Here is a 19,340-nt window from a genome sequence, read left to right on the forward strand (position 1 = left end):
AGCAGTACAGTCTCCCCTGAGCCTCTTTTCCAGTCAGAGCAATCCCAACTCCTTGAGCTGCTTGTCATAAGGCCTGTGCTCCAGATCACTCACCAGCTCCATCACCCTTCTCTGGACATGGTCCAGGACCTTGATGCCTTTCATGTAGTGAGAGACCCAAAAGTGAACATAGTGTTTTAGGTGTGGCCTCACCAGTGCTGAGTGCAAGGGGACAATCACCTCTATGGTTTTATTGATGATACCATTTCTGTTACAAGGCAGGATGACATTGGTCTTCTTGGCTACCTGGATACACTGCTGGCTCATGTTCAACTAGCTAAAAGTGATTTACAAAAAAAAAAAATAATAATAATAATAAAAAAAAAAAGTAACATTTTAATTTAGCATTTTGATTCTGGACACTATTTTTTTTTTAATGCATGAGTGTCTTTTTCAACTGCAAACAATGCAGTAAGATTATGAAGGTGCATCTAGTCAGTTTATCAGACAGGATCTTTTCTTTATCCAGCCTTTTGTATAATTTAGCACTGGATAGATGATTAAGATGAGATGCCCGGTGCTAAAAAAGTAGTGAGAAATCATGATTGAGCATTAAGGAGAGAATTTATTTTTGCATTCCTTTTACTTGCATCGTAAACGTTGACTGGATTCTAATCCCAAAGACATGTTCGATGGTGACGAGTGGTCTAGGTTTCAATCTAATAAAGAAGGTTAGGAGGGTAAGGGCTTTTTCTTCATCCTAACATTTAAAATAATTTGTTCAGTGTTATGCACAGTCCTTGTAATTCAAAAGCTCGAGGCAAATGCCAAGTGGCTGCAGTACTTTTGATTATTTTTTTTGTAAGACTCTTAGTCTGCGTGAAACATCTGTTTCCTTCTCCCTGCAGCTCATTTTGATGGGTAATATGATTCTAATAGCATATGCTGCTGTTCAGTGAAAGTGTCTCAAATGCCTACGTGAAAACAAATTGCGGCTTCTGCCATTCACCATATTCTTTAAAAAAATACTGTAAACATTTAAAATCAAAAATGGCAATAGCCTGTCTCAGTTACACCTGTGATAGGGAACTGTGGCAGAAAGTTCGTGAAGATAAGGAGTCACTTAACATTTGCCCACGCTGTATGTGCTGGGACACTGCTGACTCTGTTCTTCTGCTGTGCATTTCAGTCCTCTGTGTAATGAATAAGGAGAGTGTAGAGATCAGAGGAGAGAAATTTGTATAGATTGCTTATGTTGTTTTGGGTTTCCTTTCTGCATTAGTTCACACTTGGATTTTTGAGAGCCAAAACTTCTGGCTTGAGGCACACTGCCTTTCAGAGCAGAGATAAATTTATTGCACCTCTGCAGTCCATTAAAAATCCAGATAGTGGTGAGTAACTGAGTGCTTGCCATCCAAAATTTCAAGCCAACTTTCCTAAATTTTGCCACTTCCTAGGGCTGAGTGCAGCACCCTCTGTTGTACAGAGCAGTTTCCACCTCAGTAACAGAACTTAGTGCTTTGTTTAAATAATTTTTTGGGCCCAGACTCCCTGAAAACATCTCAAAAGCACCTTTGTGAGCTGGGCTGATCTCTGGCTGAGCTAGCAGGTTGAGCTGAGGTTGAAGATGTTTTTGCAAACAGAGGCTTTTTTTGAACTTATGTTCTTTTCCCTGGCTATCAGACTAACTGCTGTGCTTTCGTTAAAGTTCCTTTAAGCTTAACACTACTTGATGCAGCTGACTGCTGTAAAATACAGAGGCATTATTGTCAGTTCCTGGAAAAATCTGGCACTTCATTTTGTCTCTGCTTCATCTCAGGCTCTCAGTGTGAAACTGTAGGTCTGGTGAAATCAACAGGATGGTTGTTAGGAGTTCCTATCCCTGTTTTCCTGGTACTGTATATGCAGCTAATAGATTGTGGCCACGACCATTTCTGGTATTGACTTAATTTGCTTTTTTTGGCAGTGGTACAGATGAGACCTGCTTCCACAAGCATGTCTTAGAGACAGCGGTACAGTAGTATCTCTATATTTAAGTGTCAAATGCTGCCTACAAGGCGGTGTCACCGAAGCCACCAGTTCAACCTAATGAGACCGCTCTCACAGTAGGGGGCAAATAATGAGTGCTTGTTGTTAGGATGCCTCTAATTCTGATGGAGAAATCCTCATGGCTTGAATTTCTTTTTATGAGAACACTGTTTCAAAGGATGGAGCAACTCAGTTAATTTATTGTCCTAAAATGTGTTTCAAGAGGCTTCTTTGGTAAGTGAGATTGCAAACTAGAAAACTATAAAGGGAAAGAAGTATCCTCAAAAGAGAGCCAGTATTTTTGAGCAAACATAGCTATAAATGCATGTGTATTTTAAGGTCAAAGTTTGAAGAGCTCTTTAGTCAAAACCTGAATCTGATTTTGCTTATAGAAATCGTGTGTTTATCTGAGGCATTGAGATGTAATTTCAGTTTATACCATGTTAGCACAACTAATCCTTTCAGTGATGTTCAGCTTCTGCCAATTCTGTCAATGGACTAATTGTGTGAAGTGAAGCATACAAGCGCAGCAGTGTTTTATGTACTACATCTTACCACTTCCTGACTCTGTCTCACTACCTTCTTGCAGTCCTCTAGCCAGATCTGTTGTACAGTCAGAAATGCCCAGCTTTGACAAGCTCTTCTTGCATTGCAGGAAGCCAACTTTTATAGTGCATCCATAGGAAGCGTCTCCACTACAGCCTTTCACCACGCAGGAGGAAGACTGAAGATGCAGGCAGCTGGCAAATGTGAAAGCTATGAAGAGGTGTTGTGAGGCTGACGGTGTTTTTTATAGAGAGTGTGTTTTCTGGGAAGGACGTAAGAAGGGAGATAAACAAGTGATGACTGTGGCAAGCTGAGAAATAGCTGCGGCAGACCAAGATGTGCCAAAGAGGAGATCACTGCAAAAAGGTAAGGATGCCAACATCATCCTATCCTTTTTCCTCCTGCTTGAGTATTTTCTTCATCAGTGATTCTTGCTTTGAAAACACTGATGTTTTCTGGAGAATCTTGTGAATACTAAATAGCTGTTCAGCGTTTCATCGAGGAAAAACACGGTAGTATTTTTGTATCTCACTCTAGCCCCCTCAATTCCTTCTCTCTTTGTTTCTAGCAGCTTTGTGGACTCTTAAAATATTGAAAATAGAAGATGAAGAATACCCCTGGATAATTCCTGCATAGAGAATAATAGTCCAGCAAGACACTGGTGTTGGGCAGGGAAAATCGATGTAGAAGTTGATCGAGTCTTACAAAAGACTTTGGCTCAAGATTAGAAATAACTCTGAAAAGCACATTTTCTCTTAAGTTGTTTTTACTTAAGGGTCTGCCAGGAAGGATGTATGACTAACGAGACTACACATCTGTTTCAAAAACCTGTGTCATAATGTCATGTATGCATCCAAAGGGAGACTGTCTGGAGGTTAATTTATGTTCAGGTCTAACAATGCAGCGTCACAGTGTGATTTAGGATGTTACTCAGCCTTGGCCTAAGTCTGTCAGCCAAACAAATGATGAAAGTCTTTTCGTAGGTATGGAATTGTGCCATGACTGAGGAATTTTTAAAATCCCGGTGGTAGTGTTGTCAGCTTAACTGTTTTAATGCAGTTTATAGCTAGATCGGTATTGATGTTCAGTCATCTAATTTTTGTTTCCTGCTTTAACTGAAGGTAGTCTTAGGTAATTTTGAGTTTTAGATTCTCTTATTTAAAGATGCATGTGCTGGTTTTCCCTTAAACCTTCTCAGTGGTCTTCACTCGTAGGCATAGTGTGCATGTGTGGTAAACACAGTAGCGTCAGGCACTGTTGCAAGGCTTATTCCATGTTATGAGTAATGGAAAAGTACCTTAAAAGGTGAGGATAGTGTGCAGTAATGATAGCCTACTAGGTGACAAAGCTGCTCCTGATTTTTGAGTGAGACTTAATCTGAAAGCTCCTGGAAAACCCCATCCCTAGTTCTCTGTTTCATGTGAGCATCTGGTAGGTTATGTCAAACTAAGTCTTTGTTTTAGCAGTTGGCCTTCTAGTTTATTGGTTCTCTAATTACACTCCAAATGAAGCTTCACATATTTAAACAGGAACACATTTGCAATCTGATGTTTTGGAAAATATGTCCCTGGAAGCTGAAGTATATGTCTTAACTATGGGACCAACTGTCTTCAAAATTTGAGTGCTCCAGGATTTGACAACTCGGAGGGCCAGCATTGCTCAGATAAGCTGAGCACCTTAATGTCAGACTGGAAAGTATTAGTAACAGATAATGACTTCCTAGCAATTATAAAGCATGACCGACTTGGAGACCTGGACTATTTTCTGGTTGGCAGTTGTCATAGTCATGTTGATAAAAGGTAAGCTTGTGCACACAGAACTGCCTGTGTAATGATCTTAGGACCTTTTTAGTCTAAACACTTCATGACTCTGAGATCTACCAGAGTGACTGGGAAACGACAATAAATTATTAGAATGCTCTCAAGCATCTGGACTGAATGACCAAATTGTAATGTGCCTGAATGACTGTCTTTGTTATTTGTCTTACAGGTCCTCAGTCTCCATTAGCCACCAGCCACATTGTAGCAGTGTAGGCGTTGCCATGAGGATCAGGAGGTGTCCTTTCTGCTTTGCTGTTTATCTTTTGATCCTGCTGGGTAAACATCAGAGAGAGCCTAATATGTGGGCAGAGCACACATTTCAAGAGAACTGTCAAGCTGGTTGCTTGCCAGTACATACATGAATCTGAGTAAAAGTACTCCAAGTCCAGGGGATTCTGTGGCACTGCATGAGTGTAAGAACTGGTACGTTTGTTGGGTTAGACTCTACTTTTTGAGAGATGATGCCCCGACGAGGATTTCTTGTATTAGTCTCTCGGCTTGTAGGCCTGCTGGTGGTGGCCTTTTGCTCTGTGTCCATCGTTTATATGTTGGCTTGCACACCTAAGGGTGATACTGAGCAGCTTGTCTTGCCCAGGGTTCACAGTCCGACTGCAAAGGAGGGATATGAAGCTATTCTGCAGGAGCGAGAAGAGCAGCACCGCAACTACATCATCAGCTTGAAGAAGCAAATTGCCCAGCTGAAGGCTGAGCTCCAGGGCAAGAGCGAGCAGCTTAAGAGCATGCAGGACCATAACCCAAACCCCTTGTACATTCATCTTGACCACAGTAATCCAGAGAAGGCCCAGGTTAATCTACTGGCATTTCTCCGTGCCCAAATAGACAGAGCAGAGGTGCACAGTGGTGTTAAGCTGTCCACAGAGTATGCAGCTGTACCCTTTGAGAGCTTTACTCTACAGAAGGTGTACCAGTTGGAGACAGGGCTGACGCGCCACCCAGAAGAGAAACCTGTGAGGAAGGATAAGCGAGATGAGCTGGTTGAGGTGATCGAGTTAGCTGTTGGGAATTTGAACAGCCTGGAGGGGCACAGCAATACCAAGCACCGTGTATACACAACTTCAGACTTCGTGGAAGGTTTGTATGCAGACAGCAGGTTCTAGTTCTCCTACAGACCTGGTGAGCTGGTTCAGAGAGACTGCCTTACTGAGTGAGGTGGGATAATGTTGTAGCACAGATGTACAGGACAAGGTTAGCGCTATGACCCAGTGGGGCTGTCTGGGATACAACTGTAGGCGTTATCACCTATTCTGCTGTTCAGTAGTATGAGATTTGATCCACAGCTGACCTCACCAAGCTGAGTTTATGTAAGAATGGAAAATTATTTTCCTTATCTTTAAATGTTTTTACTGCAAACTTAGGAGACATTTTGGTAAGATGCCTGCCTTTTACATCTTTATTTTACTGAAAGGATCAGGGCATGGGCAGGGATTTGAGAAATGCTTGTCTAGTTGACTGAAGCTACACACTTCCAGTTTGCTTCCTTCTTTTTGCTCTTTTCTAAATACATTTCTACTGCAACATTTCTTGCCATGTACAGTGCTTCATGTTCCAATGAAGTTATTCCTTCTGTGAAGGCATGTTTTTTTTTTTTTTTTTTAAATGCACAATCAAGGATATTTACCTGGATACCAGTGGACCAAGGCAGAAACCAGTGTGTGTGTAAAGGCACGTGGAAGGGGTGTATGTTGGAGCACAGTAGTTATTGGTGGTGTTAGCTAGCTGGGAAAGCTGACTGTTTGCTTTTTGCCAGAGCTGCTCAGGACAACTAAAGTTCTTATAGGAGACGTATTAAAATTAAAAACTTAATTGCATAAGCTTTATATCATCTAGCTGTTTGAGAAATAACAGCATGCATAAGCTGTGTGCGTCCCTTATCTAGAACATGTGGTTACTGCCTTTGTCTCAAGATTGGGCAGGTGGGAGGAATGAAATTGAAAATTAGGTAATCAGGATTAGAGACAAGTTCAAAACCTGAACTGTTGCTGTTGATGTGACACTTATCTCTGTTTTTATCCTTATCAACAACCTTTGACACTGGCTCGAGTCCTGGTAACTCAAGTGTATTGCCAATCCTGCAGTTTAGCATGCCTAGTGTATTAAGTGAAGCAACTAAACCTGATTTGCTTGGGTGTCTTGTGTGGATTTCTTTATCCTTGTAGCTCGCATCTGTTACTCACCATCAGTTTTTCAGTACTAGGTCACTGCTAATGTATAGCAGTAGACACAATGTGTCTACTGCTAAATATGTACGTGCTCCTATGCAGGGTGTACAGAAAGAAGGTATTTCTTCAAGTACTTACACTTAACGGGAAGTGTTTCATGTCTGTGACGGTGATATCCTCAAGTGTTGCATCCTCTGCAGTTGATAGACAGAAGCACTTGTGCACAGGAATTAGACTGTGACCCTACTACCTTACATCTGAGCTAAATTCCTCCTGAGGAGACTTTCTGTTATCGTGAAATTTGAATACACTTCTCAGACAAGTTCTCTATCCAAGAGCAATAGTTGACACATGGTGGAATTTTCCATTTTTTCTTGCTCAGAACTAACAGAAGCACACCTTCCCCTGGGAGCCTGAAATGTATTCATCTGGCTACTGCTCTGCTCTTCTCTGTTTACGGAGAGACACTTTGACCATTCAGCTGCTATAATGTTGCCCTTGGCTCTTTGTTCATCCTGCTCTCTATTCCAGGTTCCTGGATTTCTTCCTCTAGGAATGGCTAAGTAACAACATAGGAAAGATCAGGAATCTGTGTATGATAAGCAGGCAAAGAACTATTATGTTTCCAACTGGAAGCCAGTTGTTAAGTGGGCAGAATAGCAGGTTTGATCATTAATTTCTGTAGGCTGCAGTACAGCTGAACAGGTTTGGAAGTCCATCATTTTTTCAAAGATGGAGGTAATAATTTGAAGACTCTCAAAAGCTTAAGCAGTGTTACCAGTGGGAGCACTTCAGAAAGATCTTTTTCATCAAAAAAAATCTTGTTATGATACTGTAAAATATGTTGTATTGTATTTTTTTTTTTTCTACCTCAAGTATGTGGCTATCTAATCATTGGAGTTTTAAAATAGGATGTGAGACAAGTAAGGAGTGGCTCTACTTTCTCAAATTGTCAGGGACCAGTGATGGGCTACCCAATGCATTTTTACCCTGGAAACTTACTGGAAGAAAGGATAATACCTTTCCTTAAAAAGATTTTCTTTTCTTTTCTTTTTTTTTTAAACTCTGTGAAGTAGGAAGGACACTGGAATGTTGAGTTGCAAGGGGAATGGTGAATGCTGATAAATCCTGTACGTGATTCCTGCATCATCCAGCAGAACATCAGTAGAAGGCTTTCATGTAGTCATGGAGTCATTAAGATAATCTAGGCCACCCATCCACCTACCACCGATGTTGCATCCAGGAAATGTTTCTGTTAACAATGGAAAACCTGAAATCTATCATCTCAGTGGAACTGAGGCTAAAATTGACATCTACTGAAGAGCATTTTGATGAAGTGGCATGACGGTTTACTATTTCTCACAGATCATGTAGCTCTGTGAAGCTTGTTTGCCTGCCCTAAAGAATAGAGCTCAGGCAGTTCATTTCTTCAGAGTGCCGTAGGAATTGCTGTCCCAAATACTGAACACTTCATGCTCTTTAATCAATCCTTCAGTCCAGGTTCGGTTTTTTTGATCACTTTTCCTTTTTGCTTCATGCTAGTGCTAGTCTCTCTGCTGATCCACAGCTGCTGTTTACTTGCCTATTTGTATGGGGTTTTCAAAGGCTTTGGTTTTCCTTCCTACCTCTGTGAAGGAGCAGTGCAAATTCTGTGACACATTTGCTGTGATGGAAGCCATAGGTGCTAACTGGCCTTCCTTACCCATTGTGAATATGTAGCTTTTCCAGGGTACCATATTTCAGAAACAGCCTTTTCAGGAAAGGTTTTTCTGGTTGGTTGGTTTTTGGTTTTTTTTTTTTTTTTTTTTTTTTTTTTTTAGTCTATTTTCCCCCATCCTCTAGCTCATCTCTTAAAATTGAGAGTGTTTGCATCTTTAAATCAAATAGAATGTCCTAATGGCAAAAGTGATGTAGTGCCTTTGGAAATGGGGGGGAGGCGGAGGGGAAGGAGAGAGGGGGGGAAATGTGAGTCCCCACCATGACTCAAGACATTCAGGCTCATTTCCCAGGCTTGTTTCCTGACCTTGGGCAAATCGCATTGGTCCCTTTTTCTAAAAATATTACATTAGCACCTAACCTGGGAAAAAGTTTTCTTTCTTTCTTTCTTTCTTTTTTTTTTTTTTTTTTTTTTAAACAAAACAAAAAAGAAACAAACAAAGAGGCCCAGATGGTTATACTCAATGCACGTTTAAACTATAAGGGAACTGCATGCAGTTCCCTTAAAGATAAAATGTTACAATAAACTTCTGGATTACCACCTTGCACAAGAGAACTTTGCCTTTGCCTGGGCTGCTTGTTTTCAGCTGTCTTAGAGGACTTGAACTGAACTGTGGTGCTAGAAGAAGCCTCTGTTGATGTGTGTATAGCATTGGATAGGGACCCTTGGGACACCATGTGCTCTTCCCTTAAGGAGCCTCTTGTTTATTTGACGAAGCTTCCTCAATTTACAAGTACAGTATATATCTCTGGGGAAGTGGTACTTAGGAGTGCACTGTTTCTTGGCTGCTGTAGGAGAGGATGTAGAGAAGTTATAAATGTCACCTGGTAGGTGTTATTAAATTGGTTAATCCTATCTTTGTTACTATGAAAAATGTTGTTTCCCTAAGTTGAAAATGAAACATTCCTATCTACTTCACTCTAGAGAAAATGTATATCAGACTTAATTTAATTTTTTTGGTTTATCTTAACATCAGAAGGCTATGTCATTCTTCCACAAAACAAACGTCCTTGGCATGGCCTATGTTAAGAAAAGAGTACACTCAGCTATACACTCAGATTATCAGCAAGCTTTATGTAATCGTAAGAATTCAGAGGCCCAGATTTCCTTTTTCTGACCATCAGAAAGAGGAAATGTAAGAACAATTATATCACCATTCAGATTATATCCATTGCAGGTTCAAGTTGAGTAATGGCAGTTCATGGCTTGTGCCGTGGGCAGACTGATAGAGAAAGCTAGGGAGAATCAAGAGCACAGTTCTAAAAGACTGGCAGAAATATAAAGATGTGTATTCTGTGTCATTGGACTCCAGTGTGAAGCTGGAGTGATACCACAATTGCTCAGTAACCTGATATTAAATATAAAACATGAAGGACATAATAGGTCAGTATTTCCGCATATTGAGCAGCTGAAGTGCACATTGAAGAAAAAAAAAAAAACACTTAGGCAACGGCAGAGAAGATAAGACAAGCCCACAGATGTTCTTGCCATACCAGCGTTAGACCTACAACACAAAATGAAGAGCTGGTGTCACTTGGCCATTCGAAGAGTCTTTCAATACAGAATGTCAAACTGTTGTTCATAATCAGGTAAGGAAGAAAAAAAGTCAACCTGAGAAAAACAACCATGTTTTTCTTGACCCTTGAATTTCTGAAAGGGAATGGAGTAGAATTAGACTTCTCTGCTGAAGTTGCTGAGATATTTACAGTGGGCTTAAGGAGTTAGGAAAAATTAAATGCTAGCTCTTCTTAAGCGTAGTGGATAGGGCTAAGAACATGCTTTGAGTATGCACTGCAGAGCTGGAAGTGTCATTTTGAATGGATAGCATCTATGACCTTTTGTCCGTCTGTGTCACATTTAAGGTGTCAGAGGAGTGCTTCAGTAGGATGTGACTGTTACTTTTATGTTTCATTCCAGCCTTCAGCATGGGACCATGAGTTTCACTCATGGAAGATGTTAAAAGTTCATTCCATGTAGTAAATAAGTACATCCAAAAATGCTCTCTACCAAGTATACCAATCCTGTTAAGAAATGTGTATGCGGCCTTCACTCGACAGCACCTGCTTCAATGCAATGTCTAAGCCATGTTTGTGGTGGTGTTTCCTCACACAGCCACATCGGGGCAGCACACAGGTGCAGAGGGGTTGGCATGCTGCTGGAATGGACATATTGCAGTCGGTTCAAGGTAACAGTTCTTGACTACTTGGTATGGATTAAATATCTTTTGAAGCTGTCCCGCACACTCTGAAGGATTTATCGTGCTTCTACTCTGTGCAAATGCCACAGTGTCATCCTTGCAGACCATTGCCTAGGAGTGGACGTCATTGCCACAAGGAAAGACAAAGTCTCTTGAGAGTTAAGGAGCAGGAGAGTTTTTGTTCTTATCAGCCACAGGTGAAGCTGATGGCATCTGGTTTTATTACAAGGCTTTTAAGAGCGCCTCCATTGTAGTGTAAGAAATGAATGCATTGATTAGGAAGTGGCTTTTCTGGAAGATGCCCTAATTGCTCATAATACCAAGAGGCAGGTTGCCTTCTACACTATCTCTGCATCACCATTGCTGTGCATGCTGTGTTCTGGGATGGGCAATGCGTGATGTACAATTGGATCAGTCTGGAAAAAAAAAAAAAGGACAGTGTGTCTGCAGGATTATAATGTGTGAGAGCAAATGGTGACCTTCGGGGGCTGTAATTCAGCCAAGTGTAGGTGTGCATCTGTTAGAATACCAAGTAACTCCTACAGCCCAATCCGCTGTCTGACTGCCTCCTCCAAATGCTACTGAATCACGTAATGGTATAATAGCAAATAGCTCATGCCTCTGCTGCTTTTTCAGCTTAGATGTAGTCCATTAATCCTTTCTCCCTGTCCTAGAGCTGAGTTTTACTCCTAAATCTTCTATCTCTTGTCTTCACACAGGGATCTACCGCACAGAAAAAGACAAAGGCACCTTGTACGAGCTGACTTTTAAAGGGGACACAAAACATGAGTTCAAGAAGGTTGTTCTATTTCGGCCATTTGGTCCAGTAATGAAAGTGAAAAATGAAAATGTCAATATGGCTGACTCGCTTATTAATGTGATTGTGCCATTGGCCAAGAGAGCCAGCAAGTTTCGTCAGTTCATGCAGAATTTCAGGTAGGTCTCCATCCCAGTGCTGCCTCTCCTATATGTGACTTACTAAGTAAGATGCAACTTCAGGAGTTGTTGAGACCTCCCTCAGTAAAAGTTATGCTATGTTTACAGAGCGTCTTATTGTGTGATTAGGAAATTGTTTTTGAGTGATCTACAGTGAGTGCAAGGCATTTGATTCTTAATGCACTGTATTTAGCAGTAAAAGTCACTGTATTTCAGTCATGAGGATTTCTGATTTTCATGTATTAAGATGATAGGATTGGAAGGAACCTCTGAAGATTATCCAGTCCAACCCCCCTGCTGAAGCAAGTTCCTGAAGAGTTTGTAGTACCTGGCTTGTGTTGGGCACTTATTGCTGAGTAGCAGTGTAAGAATTTCATGGTGGCAGTTGCAGAGGAACATTTTTAGGGAAAACAGAGGGTTAGTGCTTCCAGACACTTTGCCAGGCTTTATTTTGGAAAATATTAAGGCAATAGAAGTCAGAAAGGAAATATAATCAAACTTCAGGATAGTTAGGAGTTGTTAGTTTTAAAGTCCTTTTCATTTTCAGTGTAGATGTGATCTTAGGAGGGAAGATGTAACTGAAATGTAGCTTTAAATAGTTCCCCAGAAAAGGCTGTCTTAGCAACAGATACTGACTCCTGCAATGGGATTTATTTTGCTAATTACAGCCATCTATAAATAGGCTCCTTGTCCAAATCAACCATCTGAGCGATGTTTGTTTTAGAATGGGAGAAATCACCTTCTGGTCATGCTGATTTCTATTGATTGGAGGAAAAAGTCTTCCTAATTAAACTTTGTATCAGTAAGGCACGTGTAGCGTTAGGACAAATTAATTGTACCCTTAGGCTTCTGACTTGGTCTCCAGGTGATACTTGACTTCACAAAAAGTTCCCTAGCAAAATGCCAAAGATCTGAACTTGGAAGTATCCATTATATAAAAAAATAAATAAAAATTGATGTTAAGAAGTAGAGATTGTATAGCCTGTTTAAAATCCCTCGTGTTCTTATAGGTGGCACAGTTAATGCCTGCTGGATCATTCTTCTTGGATCTGGATGAGGGTTTTAAACAAGGCTCTATTAAAATAGCAAACACTATTTAGAGGGTTGTTATCCAACCTGCCTTAAAGTTGATTAGTCTGCAGTCCCTTCTAGAAAAAGCAGTGAGCCGCTTGTTCAGTGTACAGATCTCTGCTGGTGAATTATGCCCACAGGAATGCCTTCCAAAGTCCACCCTACACCATCTTCTCCAGGATGTGCTGGTTACTGAAGCACGTGAGCCTCTGGGACAAATCATAAATCTGTCTCTGTTCTCTAGGGAAGTGGGCATTCAGCAGGATGGGAGAATTCACCTCACAGTCGTTTACTTTGGAAAAGAACAAGTAAATGAGGTCAAATCTATACTTGAAAATACCTCCAAGTAAGTACCTGAGTATCTGATGTATGAACAGTGCACACAGTGATTGTATTATGAATTGGAGACAAGATTAAAAAAAAAAGTCCTTAACTCGTTGGAGGAAAAAAAAACATTCCTTGTATCAGTTATAAATGATGTTATTTTGACAGTCCCTGATTTCTGAAGGTGACTTTTTAACTGTTTCTGAAAGTCAGTCTTCAGACTTAACAGGTACAGGCAATCTAGTAGAGCACAATCTAGTAGGTGCTTTTGACCATCGTGCCAAAAATTCTTGTCTTGATCAGCTTTGTTACAATCCCCATGCTGGAAGAAGACCCTTAGTTACATAGATACCGTAGGTAATGTGGCCACAGGTATTTTACATTTGCATGCTGAAGAAACACTTGTCCTGCTAAGCTGCATTGGGGTCTTTATAAGGTCTGCCCAAGGAATGTCTTTGATAGGAATGCTAGCATAGTCATATGCAGGTCAAGCTCAGAAAGTACACGTAGTGGAAATCTCCTCAAAATTTTAAGAGCTTGTCTGTTCCCCTAAAGTGCTCTCAGAACCCTGGTATGATAAATTTCTGTTAGTTTTCACATAATGGATTCTCATCTCCACTTGCTCTGAGAGCTGGAAGTGAGCATATGCTGATGAATATTTTCCTACCCTAGATCAACCAATTTCAAGAACTTCACTTTCATCCAACTGAATGAAGAGTTTTCCAGGGGCAAAGGATTAGATGTTGGTGCTCGAGTTTGGAAAGGAAGTAATGTTGTTCTCTTTTTTTGTGATGTGGACATATACTTCACAGCTGAATTCCTGAACTCCTGTAGATTGAACACACAGCCAGGTACTGCTACTTTGCTTTCAGCAGATCCACAGCCATTGTGTAACACTTCACTACAGTATTCTTGTATTTGATTTGGTGATGAAGCTGCTGTAAATCACTCTTAAAACGTAGGGAACTAATTAAGACGTATGGAAATACCATCACTGGTTGGCTTTTGAAATGTTACAGCACCCCCCCACCTACTGTAATTGAATTCCTTGCCTTCGACACCTCAACTTTCTGGACCTGAGCCTTCTTGTTTATTATATCCTCGCATTTGTGTTCCCATGCAAAGAATATAAGCTGAGTTGAAAACTTATGTGACTGTATGGTTTTGATTTAGTCTGGATTGTGTCTTGTATGTGTGAGAAATGCTTTATACAGTTTAAAAAACAAATAATTAACCCATTGTCATTTCTAGGAAAGAAAGTTTTCTATCCTGTACTCTTCAGCCAATATAATCCCAGTATAATTTATGGCCATCAAGATTCCATACCATCTTTAGAACAGCAGCTGGTAAGCATATTTTTTTCTGAATGCCTGCTTTTACATGTACAAAACTCTCAATTTGAAACAGTGCATGTACTCTTGGGAAGTATTTCCCTATTCCTTGTGCATAGTGACATGCATAAAAGTGCTATGAAGACAAAATTAAGTATAACAATCATCTCACTGTGAATTCTGCAATTATTTCAGCCAAAAAGTATGTAAATATTATTCATTTTAGCCCATGCTTGTTACTTTATACCTGGAAAATAAGAATTTCAATTTTATCTGCTGCTCTGTCAGAAGGGATTTTTTTAATTGGCTAACAAGTTCACCCATGGCGTGGTGTCTTGGGGTAAAAGTCCTTGACGTTGCTCTCATCTCCTCTTTGCACTACTTCTTTTCCTTACGTCTTGAGAAGTTGGTGCTTGCCACAGCTGCTCCTCTTGATGTTGCAGGTGCTGCATCTGCCTGGGTCTGTCCTGTCTTAGGCTGGGCACTCGTGCTGTAGCTAAGAGTTTGGTGGTGTTGAAAGCCCAGCAACAGTCACAAGTGGAAAAAAAACAGACTACCCTTTTTTTTTTTTTCCTTTCTAAAATAAAACATGCTTTAGACTACTCATGTAGGGAATAAGTAGTTGAAAGATCATGGCAGTGTAGCACTTAGAGATTAAAAAAATACTTCCTCATTCACAACATCTATGAAAAGACAATCTTTTTTTAAGCTGTCACACTTAAAATTTATTTCAAATGTTACTGAAGAGTCTGGAACATCTTTTTTACTGCTTTTGTCTCAGAGGAAACCTGCTGTGGCAATACTATAGAATTTGCTTCAGGTTTTCTCTCTGAGGAGAGTATGCTAGAGATCCTCAGGCTTGTAAACACTGCTTGGAAAGGAAATAGAGTTTAGCTCACAAAGTCTCATAAATTCCACGAACTGCTTTGTCAGGACTGAGCAAATATTTATAGCTAATACTTGAATCATAAAATGTGATGCTTATTTCAGAAAAGCTTCTTGATTTCAGAAAGTGCTGCCAATCTCATTTTTAGGTAGATTTTTACATTTTCAGCCCACATTAGTTCCTGGGCAGGAGGCCAGATCTCTGCCATTAAAACAAGGCAGTTAGCTCTGTCCCGGTAATCGTGCTGCTGAGAAAGAAAAACTTCTGAAATCTTTGAAATAAATTGATTTGTGCAGGAGCTATTTGCGCTAATGGAAAATAATAATGCTAATGCATATGTGTAGCTTGCTTTGAGGGCATAACTACGGAGATTTCTTGTTAGAGTGCAGACCTGAAAGATCTTATTTTCTTTTAATTGGTTTCTCTTGTCAGCTTGGTTTTTTTTGGGGAAAGAAGAAACAAGAAAGAAAGAGCAACAGGAGCAGTAAAATAAAAAAAGCCACTAAAATGACAAAGGTTATGAACAAGAGGGGGAAGGCATGAATGAGAAGGCAGGAGAGACTATTTTGGAATAAGAATTTTTGGTTAAGGAAATGCTGCTGGGATTGATAAATCCAGAAATGGAAATCCTGCCTCATCTCCTGCAACTTTGTTGCAAAGGAAGCCAAAATTTTCAAAAATAGCTGCTTAAGGGTAGATTTGTAACCACCCCTTGAAGAGGGTGTAGTACTGCTGACTTCCTTAGAGGATTTAAATACCTGTCCCAGTCTGTTGAAACTCTTAGAGTTGAAATCACTCACACAGGGGAATTAGGACTTTGGTGATCTATTTTTGTGTTTGCTTTGAAAATGATTGCTGTGGTCTCTAATTGCTCTGATTTTCCATCTATAATACACTATATTTTCATAGTCCATTTCAGTAGTGTGGGCGGCATATCTGTTATGCCAAAGACTTTTATGGAATATATATTTACATTACTGGGCTCTAGTTTTAGCTGGTAGCTAAAATAGTTATGTGATGAAAATTATCCTTACCACTTTTTAAATTTTGGTCAAAACTAAGTTAATCAAGAAGCTGTCATTTGTACAATCAGGTCAGAACATCTGTTCTCTTCCAGAGCTCTTGTCCACCATCCAGATGCCACCCATCAGCTCTGTTGAAGAGTGGCTTTTCTGTCTTACCAGTATGTTTCTTACACGTGATTTTTGATTTTGACGTACCTCTGAAGAAGTGAACTCCAGATTGTGGTGGAGATATTTCTCCATTTGAGCTGGAATAGCAGTCAGGGAGCAAAACCTGATCCTTTTCTGTCAGGGGATTTATCCATGATAGCTGATGACATGGTTGTTCTTCTGGGCAGAAGCATGCTATAAATACCTACAAATGCTGGTGGATCAGCTACTGATTTACGTGGTGTTGAGTAAATGGGCAGTTGTTCCTGTTTCTGACTGCATTTGGGAACTTGTTTCTCTGCTGCTCATGCTGTAAGCATTTCTACTACCATATAAATGTTCCTTTCCCCTCATGCAGATTATTAAAAAAGAAACTGGATTTTGGAGAGACTTTGGTTTTGGAATGACTTGCCAGTACAGATCTGATTTTATCAACATAGGTAAGAATAATCCGCTCAAATACATTGGCTGTTTTACTGAAACTTAGGAAATTGTAGTCAACTTTCCTTTCTCTGGCCAGTGTGTCCATACCTCTGTTTGCAGCAGTAATCTGGCCAGGTGTTCAGACTATTCCCAAGTGCCATAGAGGTTAACAGAATCAAAGCACTGATTAGTACAAATTAAGCAATTCTGGCTGGTGGTGAAGGATTTGAAGTTGAGGGATTTTGGACACTTTGTTGGCAGAAAGCATAGCTGTTTTCAAAGGCTGACTGGAGCTAGAAAACAGCGGTAGTGCAATTAATAGCATCAAATTTGATAGTGGAAGATGCATATTTCTAGAGTTATTCTGGATTTTCTTTGTGTCAGGTGGCTTTGATCTGGACATTAAAGGCTGGGGTGGTGAAGATGTACATCTGTACCGCAAATACCTTCACAGCAATCTCATCGTGATCAGAACACCCGTCAGGGGTCTCTTCCATCTCTGGCATGAAAAACAATGTCTGGACGAGCTGACCCCAGAGCAGTACAAAATGTGCATGCAATCCAAAGCCATGAATGAGGCTTCTCACGGCCAGCTAGGGATGCTTGTATTCAGGCAAGAGATTGAAACTCACCTCCACAGACAGAAACTGAGCAGTAAGAAGACCTGAAGCCAGAAATTTGCTAACAAAAGATGGGTTAAGACTGAAAGAGAATGAAGATTTCAACGGGCTGGAAGCAAAAGCAGATGAGGGAAAGCGCTTGTCCTCACTTCTTCTGACTTTCCTTAATAGGGCTTTTAAATTCTCCGTTAGCTTGTTCAGCACTTGCTTCCAGGGGAGACTTGAACGCTTGGTGAGATAAAAGGTCATGGAGACAATGAAGGTTTCATAAATATCACTGTGATACAGTAATGAAGGAGATGCTCTTCCACTGGAATGTTTGTAAGATGCATGCAGTTGTTTAAAAGATTGACCCTTCGGTGGATCAGTAATAATGAGCTATTTTCTACGTATCTAAAAAAACCTGTGTTCAAAGATACAGAGTACCTGCTCTGAAAAGGAAATCTGATTATTAACAGAGGTTAAGCTGGAGTGACCAAAAGTCTTTTTTCCTTTTTGGGAGTTGGGTGGGGGGGACAGCTGCAGTGTACTTACAGGATTATTCACCAGTTTATTCAGTGACAAGAGCCATTTCAGTGCTTTCTAAAATTCAGAAAGAGAAAATCCTGCCAGTCAACTGTGATTTTTCCAGAACATGTGAGGTTAGTGTTATTCTATTTTGTGGACGGTAAACCAAAAGCAATCGTCTCTGTCTGTATCACATGAATCAGATGGTGTATTTCTGTTTTAGAATACTGTAAGTATCTCAACATTCTTTCTTTAAAATGGATTTGGTTTTGCCTGGGAATTAAGTTGTCAATACTTGTGGTTTTCAAATTCTAGCCTTACTAGGAAACAGTACAACCTTCCAATGCTTGGAAAATGTTCTGCAGTTCTGTTTTTCCTGGATGGGAACTTTGCTCAGATAAATGAATTGATTTTACTGTAGAATCTGAGTGCTGGAAAAAAGAAGCTTTATGCTGGAGAAGAGGAAACGTATTTCAACTTGGAGTACTGGTTTAGCAGGAAACTTCAAATTCTGAATGCCAGTTACAAAAGTTAATGAAAATTTTCTGTCTTTATACCAAAGTATTCCATCTGAACCAAATCTAGAATCTTGCCCAGGGCATAGCAGATTTTGTAATTAACAAAATAAATTTTTTTAATGAATTACTGAACCCTGGAAATTCTCTTACAGCAATTGTGTGTTCATGAAATCAGCCATCTTAATAGATTTTTTTCCATGATCTAACTGTTCCAAGTGGGCTATTGTTTTTGTAGAGCGGTTTAATGCTGACTGCTGTATATCATTTCAATGTTAAATAGCCAACAAAAAATGCATGGGTTTGTCAATCCCATTTATTTACCTAAGTGCTGCTTCTCCCAGTGGTCTCTTTGTTTTATAGCTACAAACTAGTTCAAGGCTGTCTGAAACTAGATTGTAATGTGGCTTTTGGGTTGTCAAAGCTAGGGGCAACAAGTATAAAAGACAGCAATTATGAATGAATAAAATGCTATTTGTCCTTTTGCTGAGTGATAGGAAGAGTGCTCGTGAACCTCTCTAGAAAGCACTGCATGCAGAATCTGCTGCTACTGTTAGTACGTCTTCCTTTGTACGTTTACATATTTGCCTTTTGTTAGATGCAAGTGACCTTCATTGCACTTTCCATGTGGAACACCAAACATGTCCCAAAACAGTGCAAAAATACACAAGGATCTGCTGGAAAGAGAACTCCATGCTTAGGAAAGAACCCTTAATGTATCACTTACAATGCTATCAGCAATAGTTCAAGTAGATCTTCCAAAGAATGGTTTTCTTTCCAGCATGCATGATAAATTCTTTAAGTTAATCTGTTCTGATGGAGGAATCTGACAAATGTTATTGTACTGGGAGGAGTCAGGCGTGTTGAATACATCTGAGGGCTGTGATCAGCTCTGTTCCAAAGTGAAAGCTTTTCCTATAGTCCCATTTAAGCTGGATTTGAAAATGGATGATGCATATAGTAGAAATTTCATAATTGCAACCTGCCTTGAACTTGACCTTTTCTATTTCCTGTGATATTTTCCATCATCTTCTGTTAAGTATACCCTAAGCCCTGAGCAGCTTAATGTTTCTCTGAGGTTGGCATGT

General features: G+C 40.1%; 1 protein-coding gene across 2 annotated transcripts in view; it reads left to right on the forward strand.

Annotated features, from left to right (window-relative positions):
• Positions 1–19,340, forward strand: part of CSGALNACT1 (chondroitin sulfate N-acetylgalactosaminyltransferase 1) — a 54,602-nt gene that overhangs the window by 19,401 nt on the left and 15,861 nt on the right. The window contains exons 3-10 of one of the 2 annotated variants that reach the window (XM_042871965.1): positions 2,663–2,919; positions 4,543–5,465; positions 11,187–11,403; positions 12,719–12,820; positions 13,471–13,649; positions 14,050–14,144; positions 16,546–16,627; positions 16,995–18,387. In XM_042871965.1, coding sequence (XP_042727899.1) covers positions 4,832–5,465; positions 11,187–11,403; positions 12,719–12,820; positions 13,471–13,649; positions 14,050–14,144; positions 16,546–16,627; positions 16,995–17,278 — 1,593 coding nt within the window. In that variant the 5' untranslated portion in view covers positions 2,663–2,919; positions 4,543–4,831 and the 3' untranslated portion in view covers positions 17,279–18,387. Of the gene's footprint in view, positions 1–2,662; positions 2,920–4,542; positions 5,466–11,186; positions 11,404–12,718; positions 12,821–13,470; positions 13,650–14,049; positions 14,145–16,545; positions 16,628–16,994; positions 18,388–19,340 lie in introns of those variants that run through there. The other variant, XM_042871967.1, reaches the window with a different exon arrangement.

The sequence above is a fragment of the Lagopus leucura genome, unplaced genomic scaffold (assembly GCF_019238085.1).
Source record: "Lagopus leucura isolate 7727_CA_CO unplaced genomic scaffold, USGS_WTPT01 Super-Scaffold_100004, whole genome shotgun sequence".
NCBI lineage: Eukaryota > Metazoa > Chordata > Aves > Galliformes > Phasianidae > Lagopus > Lagopus leucura.